General features: G+C 38.0%; 1 protein-coding gene across 4 annotated transcripts in view; it reads right to left on the bottom strand.

Moving 5' to 3' along the window:
- The window catches only part of PIK3R1 (phosphoinositide-3-kinase regulatory subunit 1), a 61,171-nt gene that overhangs the window by 5,353 nt on the left and 41,768 nt on the right, over window positions 1-14,050 (bottom strand). Inside the window, exons 1-8 of one of the 4 annotated variants that reach the window (XM_014281420.3) lie at window positions 9,780-9,903; window positions 5,773-5,875; window positions 4,994-5,092; window positions 4,690-4,870; window positions 4,089-4,214; window positions 2,882-3,024; window positions 2,428-2,604; window positions 2,249-2,317 (exon numbers count right to left, since the gene is read on the bottom strand). In XM_014281420.3, the coding sequence (XP_014136895.1) occupies window positions 2,249-2,317; window positions 2,428-2,604; window positions 2,882-3,024; window positions 4,089-4,214; window positions 4,690-4,870; window positions 4,994-5,092; window positions 5,773-5,828 (851 nt within the window). In that variant the 5' untranslated portion in view covers window positions 5,829-5,875; window positions 9,780-9,903. The other 3 variants (XM_005432681.4, XM_005432680.4, XM_055698614.1) reach the window with 3 other exon arrangements.

Here is a 14,050-nt window from a genome sequence, read left to right as displayed (position 1 = left end):
GTAGGATACTTCCCTGGTAAAACTAGGGATGTAAACCATGTAATACTGCACTGTTCAAACCACTTAATAAAAATAAAATATAAGCTCTGGTTCTTGATTCTTTCAAAAACACTCCTGTAAATCTGAAGAAGAATATAAAAGGATGTTGTGTTATTCTTCAGAATCTGCTGTGATGCTTGAGTACTTACACTGTTGCTCACTGTTTTGGTAAATAGCAAGACCAACAAAATACCCTCTGATTCAGCTTCATTTCCAAAGATCAGAACACTTGGTCAGCAGTGAAAAACCATGCAACATATCAGCTACAGCTGTTGCTTGGGAAAGCTATGAGCAGTTGTGCAGGTAGACTAATTATTTACAGGTGAGATGGCTTTGTGGAAAAGGTGGAATAGTTGAGCACTCTCACTCTCTCCCTCCTTATGACCAGATTATAAGAAGAGCATAAAATACAGGGCCATCTCCACCAAAACAGCTACCAACTCTAAAGCCAATTCAGAGTTATAGAGAACCCTCTGAGCTAAAGCCCACCATGAAAGATGTCTCTGGGTCAGCTACGTGGACACCACTTTGATGTTCTGCAGTTCCAGAGCCCCCCACTCCTCCAACAGCGTGAACTGGTGGGTCCTGCCTCTCCTGCTGAGATTGCAATCAGCCTCTATTTAGCTAATGTATCTATTGTCTCTGTAATAGGTTTTTAATCACTTCTCCTTGGTCTAAGAACACATGACTTCTCACTCATCCACAGTTCTGTCTTTCTGAAGATTCTCAAAGTACTCTACAGAAATCAGCCATCTCAAAAAGAATTAAAATTTTCAGAAAAGAAGATGGGTTCTTTTGTTTCAGATGACGCTCTTTCTAGGTCCCTTATCCCACTGTACTCCTTTGTTCTACATGATACTCAAATACATTTAGCAGTGGCTCTATTTGCAACGAGCACCTAGAGAAAGTGATTCCTGTTTTTCCTGCTGCTCATTATAGTGATTTCTTTTCTGCATTACAACTTTAGGAAAAAAGTCATATTCTGAAAGTTTAATTTTTCAGCAGAAACACAAGCACTTTTGCCATACTTGCTGGCAAGGAGAGTAACAGAGTAAGGGAAAAGGAAGATTTTCTTTAAAGTTTCACTTACTATTTTGATGCCACACTACAACCACGGCCTGGTGTTGTTCTTTGTCTACTGTTTAAGTGATGGAAATACTACTGGAAACAGGTGCCTACACATTCTCCATCATATCATCTTTGAGCTGTGCTAAGACTGAGTAAACAACATGGCTTTAAAAAGTGTATGCCATTTTTATCCCCTGCTTCCATCAGTGCAGCCACAGCAGAGATGCACAATTTCCAGGATAACAGTAGGAGACTCAATAAACCAAGCCAAATGAAAACATATGTGGACACGGCTAGAATGTAAATCCACTAAACAGTTGTCACTCTGCTGCTTTCGCTGTATGTTCAGCCAGGCAGTGTAAAAGGCATGCACAAGAAACTACATACGCAGAAAATGTTGAAATGAGTATTACTCAGACAACTTTCTATTTGTTCATTCTACACTCTTACTACTCTTTCGATAATATTGTGTGGCTTGCTTTTGTTTAAATTTGGTCGACATTCACAATACCAAGGTGCTTTGTGCTTTTTGCTTTTTCCCCAGGAATGAAGTGAAATGTATTCATTAGCCAAGCCCGCGTCAGAACCTATAGTAAACTGAATTGCTTGAAATGACAGAATACTATACTGCCATTTCCCTCAGAAATTAAATAGACCACAAAACCAGAGAAGGACCACTCCAGCATATATGATTTTATCATCTCCAACAGCAGTGTGATATGCTGACATGGGTACCACTATACTAGATGGCACCATAGTACCAATGCTTGAAATTTAGAAAAAGCCTGCCCATGCCTAAGAGACCTTCTGAACAACTTATCCATCCATATGGCATCTCTGTAAGATACTAACACCTTATCATCTGCATTTTCAGGTAAGAATAAAGACACACATTACATTGCTGTGCTTTGCTATAGTAACTTGATTATGAACCTCCCAGAATAATGGAGAGCAGGGTGCGTAACAGAGTCCTTTGTAATACTTGCATTACATAGGCTGCCATGTGTTAACAGTGTGCGTTGTTACTGGAGACCTAGGCTTGAGATTTCCTCTGTGTGGTCGAGGAAGTAAATATGGTTTATCTCACTTTTGCCTAAGATGATCTGAAATACCAGAAATACTTAAATCTTTTAATACTCACTCTTCTGTATTTTCATTTCCAAGCCATTCATTTAGCTTCTTTTGCCGAACACCTTTTTGAGTCAGCCACCTGGACAATAATTACAAATAAAATTAATTTTTAGTCACAGAAGTTGGTTACCCATAAAAAAACCCCAACTTTTTAAAAAAATAATTTTGTTAATTCATAATGATACTCACATCAAGTACTGGTCTCTTGTCTTCCTCAGCTGTATGAGGTCTGGCTTAATGCTGTTCATACGTTTGTCTATCTCTCTATACTCAGCTGCTTGCTTCTTTAAATCCTCTTCTAATCTACGTCTGCTGTCCACAATTTCACTTATTCGAGACTTCAGTTTTTCATAGTTGTGCATGATCCTGAATGGAATAATGTGGTAGGTTATATTCTGATGATGTCTGATTCATAACTTCATAATCTGCTGTTTAGCGGTGCAGACACTTAAGAGAACGAAGTAATTTCTCTAGATATAGCTATACATTTTGCAAATTCACATCTACCCCATTTTGAGGCTTCTTTGCTTATAACTGAACAACTTTAAACTTGACATCTTGCTTTAGTTTTAGGCAGATCTACACTTGGCATTGTTTCTTTCTTCAAAATTATACAATTTGAAATGCAAATACAAATACTGACCTTTGTATTTCTTTTTCATTTCCTTCCCGTTTAAATTTTTCAATGTACTCCTTACTGTATCTTTCTTGTGTCTGGCACTGCTCTTCAAATATTTTTATTGTTTCATTAAATGCTTCAATAGCTGTTCTTTTCATTTGAATTTCCTGAAAATAAAATAATTGTTATTATAGTTGTTATCTGACAGCATGGATGACTTATTGGCATGCACCCAGGAACACTTCAGTATATTGCAGAAGAAGGTTTTAATATCCCCTTACCGGAACGCATTCTGTCTGCAGAGCCCTGTAACAGAGAGAACAGGCCTGTGCAAAAGGCTGCCATGATTAGGCTTTCCATGATTAGGTTTTCCAAGAACAGAAAACTGCTAGGCAAAGAGCTAGCTACAATCTTTGTTTTGTATAAGTAAGTTTTATTTGTGATGATTAGAGCCTTATGGCAATGCACTCTGCCCTTTGTACCAATTAATGACCTTAGAGACACATCTGGCTTTCTGAAATAAAAGTGTAAGATACTGGCCTGGACAGGTTTCAGGAGGTCATTTAGTCCATCCTCCTGCCTCTGCACAGCTAGTCGATAGCCAGGTCTTTTAAGGCATCAGTTCAAGTTGCCTGCACTTCCCCACCTTTCTTCCATTATTTTAGGTGTATTTCCTGCACATTTTAAGAAGCAGTCTTGATTCTGGGTCTGTAAAACTGCACTAATTCATTGGCACTTCAAGACCTTGCTAATAATTGGTTAAGTTGAAAGAAGGACAGAGGCAGTTTTTCATTCTTGCATTCTTCATTCTGTATCTACACATGTCACAGCTCTACCCTGCACAGATGAAACCAGACCCTTCAAACAAAAACTAGTAATAAAATACAATGCTCCCCTGCAAATGTGCCTTGAAAACCGTAACTCGGCTTGATGAGGTCAGTGTGCAGAAGTGCTGGTAAATCAAGATAGTTCTTTACTTGCTTTTTTATGTAAGTGTGAGGCTTGGGTACAGGGTGGGTTAGGTTACAGTTGGTAACTGTTCAAACATGAGTAAGTGATTCTACTGTACTGAGCAAACACATCAGATATGTTTCCTCTTTCAGGCAATGGCAGTGGTGGCAGAACGAAAGAAGGCAAAAGGTGGAAGAAGACGGCAGTATGAATTTACAATAATATTCTTTTAAATCCACAGAAGTCTTCCACTCTCCCTTTGGTTTCATATCTAGCTCACCTGAGATGTTCTTGTGTAGTCTTCATACAGTCTGTCATATTCTCGGCTTTTTTCTTGGAACTGGGTATTATATTCATGTAATTTCTTTCCCACTGCTTCAATGCTATCCTCTTTCACAACTTGATCCTGGAATGATGAACAGAAGGCAAATTATTCCATAAAGAAACAACTATATTGCACAGATTTTCAGGATAAAACTACTTAAAAATGCCTAGATAGTTACATGGTAAATGTGACACCTCTGTCATCAGTATGGAGATATACTATATTATATGCATAACATGCAAATGAGAAATTAATGTCAAAAAGCAATTTTGAATTGTACATGTTCAGCTTTATATTGAAAATTATATATTTCATCATTAATGAGAAGGATATTTATTAACCTAAGTTTATTTCTTAATAATGTATTGGCACTATTTAAAGTTTTTGTTATTTACATGCGAACTCTGAAGTTGGTTTTAAACAAAAATATCTGGGTTTATATGCATTTTATTTTTTTAAATATTAATGGAGCTGAGTTACTAAAGATAAATGACTCCCCAGTCTGCAGTAACTTCTCTGTATTTAAGTGAAACACGAAATAAATAGACCAAATTACCTGCTGGTACTTAGATACCGGATACAGTAATTTTACATCCAGTTTAGGATTATACTGGGCTAGAGATTCATTCCGGTAGTGGTTTATTAGCTCTACCACAGAGTTGAAAGTTAATGGGTCAGAAAAGCCATATTTTCCATCTCGATGAAATATTTTGATCAATTTGTTATTTCCTCCTTTCCTGCAAATAAAGTTTGTGAAAAGTTAGGATACTTCAAGAACTGTTCCCTAAAGAACACCATATTTTAAATGCAGTATTGCATTTTACTGTCAAGTACTACAGACCTAGTGTAACTAATCTTACCTTAGTGTAAGTGTGTAGTCCCCATGCATTTTGGTTGAAGCATCTCGTACCAAAAAGGTACCATCAGCAGTGTCTCGGAGCTTCTCATTTACTTCTTCTCTAAAATGAAAGCAAAAGTAACCAATCATTTCAGCTACTTCTCACTCATTTATGCTCTCCCTGTGCTCTAAATTCTTCTGTTTTAAAACAAGTGCCTTTTAGAAGCCTTCTTGATCGCTATCTTAATAAATACAGTTATTTAACAGCTTATGTAAAATTGCTGGAGAACAACTGGGATATAAAAATGGTATATTCTATGTCCTCTCACTGCTGGACAAAATTATATTCATGCAAAGGTCTTTCTGCTTGTTCATACAAGCCTGCACAATTGGAGCAGCCAGTGCTGGTCTAATGTATCTATATATAGTACAGTTAAAAATGTTGCTAATATATGGCACTTGTTAGTCTGGCTTGTTAACTATTGTGCCTACAGCCGAGGTTCTGTATGAAAGACAAGAAGAAAATACTGATTTCTTGGTGTTGTCCTTTCATGCTACCATTTCATAGAGCTGTCTTGAAGTACCAGAACAATTATTTCACATTCTACATTCTAACTGACAGTAACTTTTTAGTCATGTTTGGAAAAAAAATCAACCATAATATGTTTCTGATGGAAGATGTCCTAAAAATGGCTCTTAGAACTGTAATTTTTCTATATTTAAGCATAATACATATACACAGAATAGCATAGCAAGAACATAAAGCCAAACACAAGAAATACATGTCTTGAGCTGATTTACCGTGAGATATCTCCCCAGTACCACTCAGCATCTTGTAATGACATGTTGTTATTCATGCTGTTGTTAGTTACAGTATTAGGTTTCGGTGGCTTAGGAGGCAGTGCTGCAGATGAAAGGGGAAAAAAAAGAAGTGATTATAACTCACTGAAAACCTGACTGTATATTCTCTGAAAATATACATTACTACCTGAATGAGGAAAAAAAAAAAGAAAAGCTACAAAATAGTTTCCCATCACTAGTCTTTAAAAGACATTAGAGGAATCAAGCTATTTTACTGAAAACAATACAGTTCAACAAGAAAGATGTACTGTTTCAGAGGAGTATGTTACTGTTGCAATAATGTATTTTAAGCAAAATATAATACCACACTCATCTTCTCTCCCTGTCATTTCTTCATTGAGAAATCACATTGGCATTGGAGAACAAAAAAATCTGAAGTTTGCTTTTATCCTCTTCCACTATCTTCAGGTGAATATAAATAATAAAACATGTAAAATGTCTTTTTTTCTCCCTCCTGCATAATGATCTTAGAGGAATGTTGCTGCTTCTTCACCTACAAGCTGAGTAATAAAAGATGCAAACCCACAGCAATACTGTATATTTGAAGAAGAATTTTTTGTAATCCTCAGCTTTCTGTGCGATGATTTGCCAAAAAACACTTTAAGAAACCCATCCAAGATCCAAATATACTTGTTTTAATCTTAGTATTCTGCAGAATAAATTGTGTTCCAAATGCCAGGACTGATTAAAAACCACATCCCCCTTTTCTCAATGTCAAAGCTGCATATGTATACCAGTGGGTGCCAGAGAAGATACTGCAGCACTACTGACTTAGTAGCTAGGGTGACTACAACAGAATCAGAATTAAAAATCAATTCAGCTCATTTAGTTCTCCAGTAAGTACATCATTCCTTACGGATGTCCCTGTCCTGTATATTACAACCAGCTACAAAAGAAAATGTTTTTAAAGTTGCAGTGAATATCAAGATAACAGAATATTTTTATATTATATGAAAAAATGATGCGATATCAGGTATTCAATTAATATTGCTAGACTTTAAAATCTGTTTTTCCTCAAACAACCCAAAATAATGATTTGCAATCACTGTTTCAGGAAATAGAAGTGTTACTACAGCATCTCCTTTTAGTCACAGTGTGGAACAGAGACAACAAAAATAATAATGAAAGAAATAATTTTTTTAAATGATATAATAGCAGAACTAGAACTATATCTGACAGAATAAAATCAAAACAGAAACAGGTCAATTCAGTAAAAATTCACTGAAGGAAGCAGGTATTTCTACAGGTTAAGATTCTAGTTATTATAACCATGCACCAAACCACAATTTAATTCTAATTTATGAAAAAAAGGAAAAAGAAAAACTATTTGTATCAATGACAAAGTAAAGAAATCCCACATAATCACTAAGAATTTTTCAGCAGCTATTGTAAAGACCAAAATTAATTAAGTCTTCCATAATAAGACTGCAGTTTTACCTGGTGGGTCCATTTCTATGTAAAACATCAAGTCTGTGCCACAATTTATATCTGTCTTAGGATATTCTATATCCAGTTCTTCCATATTCCAAACAGTATTGTACATTTGTATGAGTTTCACTGAGTAAGCTCAGATACAAGAAAAGAGTCAGGCTCTCTTTGTAATGGTGTCTTGGAATTCATTTTAAAACCTATAAGGGGCTGCACTGTAACCTATTACATCATAATCCTCAGCCAATCATCTCAAAATAATGTCACCAGACCACTCCTGTTTTCTCATTTTGTTCTACATTAATCTTAAAACAATTCCAGTTTCGGAAAGAATCTACATTTAGCAGAACTGCAATATAAATCCAGTATTACAAACAAAAGGAGCAAGCGGACTCTCCTTGCCCGTGTTCCCAGCTTGCTTTCCTGACTTTGCAGCATGGTACAGTCCAATCCTGGCAGGATGACAAAAGGCTGATATGCTGCAGCACGTAGCTCTTACACACACGCGCACACAACACACTTTAGAAGTAGGTCGGTCACATCTCAGTTGCATTCTCCTGCTTGGATGCCTGAAGTTTACCATTCAAAAAGCTTTAAAAGGCTTCTGGACCTACTACATAGTAAAGATGCAAAAGAGAAAACAGCATGACTCTGTGTGTGTGTGCGTGTGTCCATTACACACTCATTTTACACATACATATAAACAGAGACATGTATCTCCATATAATGAAATATGGATTACGTTTTTAAACTGTGCAGATTTCTGTTATTTTAATGGACACACAGGTCTGATATACTTGAAATTATTATATAAAATGTGCTTACTGCAGAGATGTCTTCCCCCCTTATTTTCTGATAAAATACAATTCAAACAGATCTAGATTAACTCATTTTGAAATCTAAAAAGCTAAAGATCTTATATTCAGCAGACTTGCCTTAAACCATGGAAGAAAGTCAAAAGTGAGCAAGATCTTGAAAAGTGATTTTGCTGAACATAAAAAGCCAGTCTGTCAGGATACAACAAGGTTTAGTCTGCCTTTTCACACTGTTTCTCTACTCTGTTCTCATTGAGATATTTATCAAGATAATTGTTTTTAAAAGCAGGAGTCCCTTGTTAGTATCTCCTTCCTCACTTGACTTTATGTCATCAGTATCCTCCTATCATTTAGAAATATTCCTTCTTAACTCTCCCCCACTGCTGACTGTAACTCTCTCGGACCTCTCGGAAGAAACACGCACAGAACAGACTATCAATTCCAGAGCAGAATGCTATGTAAAGCAATGTCACTGCTTTACACTTGCTATAATCTACAGGGGCAGAAAACCAGATACCAAAAATAACCACAACAAAGAGTAGCTGTAGCAGCTATCTGTGCCTGCATCATAAGAAATCCTGGTGTGGCTGAAATAAGCTCTACCTCAGAAATACTCATTAAAAAAATTAACACAATTTCTATCCTTCCCAAGTATTTCACACATATCTACCCCCACTGTGTGCCCCTGAGCAGCTTACCCCTTCTAGACAAGAATTAACATACAAGAACATGTCTGGAGTAGCAACAGTTACCAAGAAATGCATGCTAGTTTACTTTACACATTAGATAACCTTAAATTCATTCTGAAGTAAACTCTTGTCTCCCTGTTTAGGGAACCTCCAAAGATTCCTTCATTTCCAAAATGAAACAGGATATTTAAAATCACCCCAGACACAAGTCCAAACACTGAACTTGGCAGTTTAGACCACCTGCTACCCAAACAATTGAGTTGCCAAGGTAATTATTTAGATTAAGTTATAAAGATTTCCTACAAAGACTACACTGCTGCATTTAGGACTCATGTGGGATCAGTCAGATTTTTTATTCTGTTCAATAAAGGCTTTCAAGAAAAAGTACTTCTCCAGGGTTTCACTGGTGGCCAGATTCTGGACTGCCCATTCTTCTATAATCAGGTTAGCTCAGCTCAGACCAGCCTAGCTTGCAGGCAAAAAGTACAGGAGGCAGATAGGTGATCCCCCATTCCCTATATAACCTGAAGAGGCACTCAGGTAGTTGACTTTCATTCATGTATCTTAAGACCTGATAGTCAGTTATAGTACAATACTTCAATGAAGTGATGAAGAGAACACACACAGAAATTAAAAATCACTTACTTTGTAAATTATGCATCACAAATGATCACCCTTGTAATACAGCCTGAAAATACAATCCAATAACCTGAAAAATTGTTTTCCTCTTATAGAAATCTTGCTTAAAAAAAAACCAACCCAAAACTTCTTTTACTAGGAAGCTTCTCTGAAGCAATGAAGAAAAAAGATCTGAAAAAGAGATTTCTCTGCTTTCCAACCAATGTTGCATAAAAATCTCTAAATGAGCTGTAACATGCAGTAAGAAAACCCAAGTCTTCTCTCTCTTAACTGCTTAAAGCTCTGTGCTGTGCAGAAGGTATCCACTTACTGGTTCATCATTAAAAAGTGAACCTGACTTTAGTACTGTGAAAAAAGAAAAAACCAAAATACCCACCACCCTTGGAGCTTGCATGTCTCTCTCAGATAAAGATCTCAGTTTCATGATTAACTTGGGCAGGTTCAAATATTTGCTGAGCCAGGGATTTCAGGTGGGGGAGGGGGAGCCAGATTCAAAGTAAAAGTTGTCATCAGCTAACAAGTGGCCAATGCAGGACTAACTTTCTCATTTTAGCTAAGTAAATGAGAAGGGCATTGTAAGAGGCCTTAAAATAGTCTCTGTCACTGACTGATTGCTGAATGCAGTAGTGAAGTTGAGAAAAGCACCACGAACAGGCAAATACAGGAAGTGGCTGACTAACTTACTGCAAAAAACCAAACAGAATCAAAACCTTCCTTGAGAAGAGCTGCATCTCTCAGAGCAGCTCTGTGCAAGCAAAATAAAAATAGCCTGCTTGCAAACACAGCATCACCTCCTACACACGCTGTATCACAAATACAGGTGCAGCTTGAAGACCCTTAGCATGATGCTGTGAAGCATTTTATCTGTTTCCTATAAACTGAAAATAATAGAAAAAACACCAGTCCATATGCATGGTGTTTTCCAGTACATCAGGATAATTCATTTCTTGGGCAGGCAGGTGGGAGAAGGGACTGCACTGAGAGGAAACTAGTTCAAATTTATTTTCCTTGCCTTAGTGTTTGGTGGAGATCAGACTTGCTAAAGGAACTGAGCAGCAACTGAAGAGCCTGCTCCCCTTTGCCTGTAGTGGTTAACTTTATTGCCTGCTATACTTCTACAAGGAAAAAATTCAAAGTGGAAGGAGAAGTGGATCACAGGGTATAATTCAGAGAAAGAAGAGAAGGGGATTCATATTTTCCTCCCATGTGTTGGAAATTGTGAGAACTTCTAGTAGCTGCATTTCTTGAGATCTGCTTGCGCTCCTTATGGCGGTCAAATGGCACTGAAAAGTTCTCACCTTCAGAACACACCATCTCCCAAAATCCAACTATGCTACACAATACCATTGTACCTAATAATGAAATCCCAAACATCTGCACTACATTTTTTATGTTTTACAGTCGATTGATCAGCTTCACCTGTAACAATCCCCTGCTTTTCTAATGCCAGCCTTTGCCTGCTTGAACAATTGTCAGTTCTATATATAAAGCAGCACATTCATAAAGATACAACATACTTCAAATGCAGATGGCAACCTGTGTTTCTGAACTTACCCAACTTCATCTGACAGTAATTCATGTCTCCTATTTACTATTAAAAGTTACAGAAGGGGATGATAAGACTTCTTGGTTAATAGGGCCACAGTACAGAAGCATATTCTCAAACGAGAAAAGACCACCATTGAATTGGTTATCATTTTAGAAAGCATAGGTAACCACACAGAGATAAAAGATAAGGCTCTGTTCTGAGTCAATCTGTAAAAATTTTTTTGGGGGGGATTCCAGTGCCTTGGGCAAATTTGCATTTCTAATCATCCTGCAGAAAGGAATCAAGTCTCTTGTCAAAAGAAGATACTGGCAGGCACACAACTGCATTTTTACACAATTGCCCTATCTTGACTATTATTTAAATTTCAAAATCTTAAGTGGTGCCCATTGAATCTATAGATTTGTATTTGCAGAAAGTCAGCAGCCTACTATTTTTTGCAGTCATACTCACAGTGTTCTTCTATCGATAAAGTTTTTTTCCCCTGAAAAAAAAGATGTATGAAACAGGAAGAGAACTGATCAGGTTTGGCAGGCCTGCATGTGTGTGTTACACATACTTAAATACAAATACACACACGCTCTCATGTATCCACTTGTAAAACACTGTAATAATGGCGTACATGTTGTTTCCGGTTTACCAAATACTTTCCATTAGGTACTGAGAAACATAAAGCATAACTACAGTCGATACCTAAACCAAGAATACAGCATTCTTTTTAATTTTTACATTAAACATTAATTTTAAGCATGCGCGATTAACAAAGCCTTTTGCTCTCCGCTGGTCAGGTACAAAGCCCGGTCTTTATTAGCTTAGAAGGGGAGCCCTCTGCCGGGTGATGTGCAGATGCGCAACATCCCGCCTGCGCGGCACCAGCTCTCCGCGGGACGGACGGCCTTCTGCACGCTTCAAACCACACTCCGCACTGCTGACAGGCCAGCCAAGCCTGTGACATGATGCTGAAAAGTCCTGACAAGGGACAGTATTCCTGCATATTTGTTTGTGTCCCCAAGACACTAACGACAGGACTGTGGGCTGAGCCTGACCACCGCAGCAGATCAGCGGAGCTTTGTGTCTAATTCCAAGAGGAACACACAGCCTTCACATTCTCCTGCTCTGGATGTTATGCCACCATGCTTCCTAATATTTTGTGCAGCTAAAATCAAAGTGTCTGCATCTTGGTGATACTGCCAGGACTCTTACCCCATCCCAAGCACATGAGGAGTTAAGTGTAAGGCAGCCTCATTACCTCACTCACTCTTAGCTACGACCCTGTGAGTTCCTCTTCATGCTTAAAACTGCAGTATTTCACAGTTTGAGCCACTATTTACAAAGTTATTTGTAAGTCTGGGAAGCAGGAATAAACTGGGATAGATAGTCTAGACAAAGCAGCTCAACTTGCATAAGTGCACAGGCCATTAGAGGCTTCAATTCATCCATACAGGATGGCAATTCCTTCCTGCTGCTGCAGTAGCTCTTCCTCTGCTCCTCACCAGCCTGTCTGCCCGCAATGCCCCCAGCTCCCCACGTCCTCTCACTCTTCCACCACGACCCCCTTCCTCTCTCCCTCCCTGCCATAAGGAACACCTTAATCTCATGCATTCAAAGCCACTCCGTGCTGCTTGATACCCTTCAAACCTGAGAGGCCGCCGATTTCCCTGAGTTCCCCCTGAAAATCACCTCCCAGTCTCCCATTGCCCCAGCCTCCTCTGTACAACCTGCCTCCCCACCTACTACCTCCAAAATGACTGTGCTGTCCTGAGCACACACTGGGCCCCACTGATAGCTCTGGGACCTGCATCCAGCACAGGCCTCCACCAGACATAAAGCCAGAAGCCTTTACAATCCCTGAAAATTAACCGGGGGAAAAAAATAAAAATCCAATCTTCTATATCTAAAAACATAGCCTATTTTTCTTCTATGTCTGAAAGCACACATGCCTTCACACCTCTGTATGATGAGTGAGATTCTATCAGACATAAGCAGCACTGTTAGCTATAATCTACAATTAAGATATTTTCTTCTAATACTAGTTTTGAATAGCATAGAGACATGCACTTTGTTTCTGACTGTGAGATCAGTATTACTCTTCAAATTAAAGCAGTTCACCAAGTTAGGGTGTTCAAGCGGGATGCTAAGTCACCTAGCTTGCGGGCTAACACTATCTTTTGGCTCTCCTACTCATGATAAACTTGAAGAATGAGACAGGAATCAGAAAATTTATCTAGTTACCAACCATTCAAAACACCAACCATTTCTCCAGTTTTACTTCTCCCGCAACATTACTTTGTCTCCCCCTAATACATGCATAGGCACAACAAATATTGTAACTTTAGTACTTTGACTTTTGTGGAGGGCTAAGCACTATTCTAATTCACAAACTAAAATGCATAGTTTGCTGCTGAACACTGTGACAGAGGAAAAAATAAATCAGTCCAGAGCTGTTCTGTGGTAAAAAAGATCAAGTAATGGCTCAGGAGTAACTCCTGTTTCTGCTTTACGGTGTCCAAAGCATCACTCTAGCTATAGGATGCCCAACTAAAGATGCCCAATTTAAGATACTAATTTTAATATATAGTAAGATAGAAGGTCCAATCGCATACTTTCTATTGCTGTAAGGCAAGAAAGATAATTAGTGGGTGAAGGGATAAGAAAAACCCCACAGCTGTGCAAAGACCTCCTCCCTATTCAGATCAGTTATCTCCAACACCACATTTAACGTATATATGCACTGTGTAAGATGCCACTAAAACTTCATGCACAGCTTGATTTAGAGACAGTATTTTCATCCAGGTTTGAAAATAACAGAAAGAAAAAAGAAAGGAAGAAAGTATCACTCCAGCCTGCGGAAAAGTGAAGAAATCTGGTAGCATTGCTTCCTTCTTACTGCTTAGTTGTCATCACACTATTTTCAACAAGTAAGATTCTTCCTGTTTAAAACCTCTTAACTTCTGCACTTTTAAAATTCTATTACAGACTGTATTCTCAAAACAATTACACGACAAAAAAATTGTATTTTCTAGGAAGCTTCCTTTTATTACAATGTCTCTAAACAATTTTTATGGAAACTCAAGCCCCTACATACAATAATCTCTAAGATG

Source organism: Falco cherrug, chromosome Z, assembly GCF_023634085.1.
Source record: "Falco cherrug isolate bFalChe1 chromosome Z, bFalChe1.pri, whole genome shotgun sequence".
NCBI lineage: Eukaryota > Metazoa > Chordata > Aves > Falconiformes > Falconidae > Falco > Falco cherrug.
The sequence above is the reverse complement of the archived record's forward strand: the minus strand, read 5'-3'. Positions and strand labels throughout refer to the sequence as shown.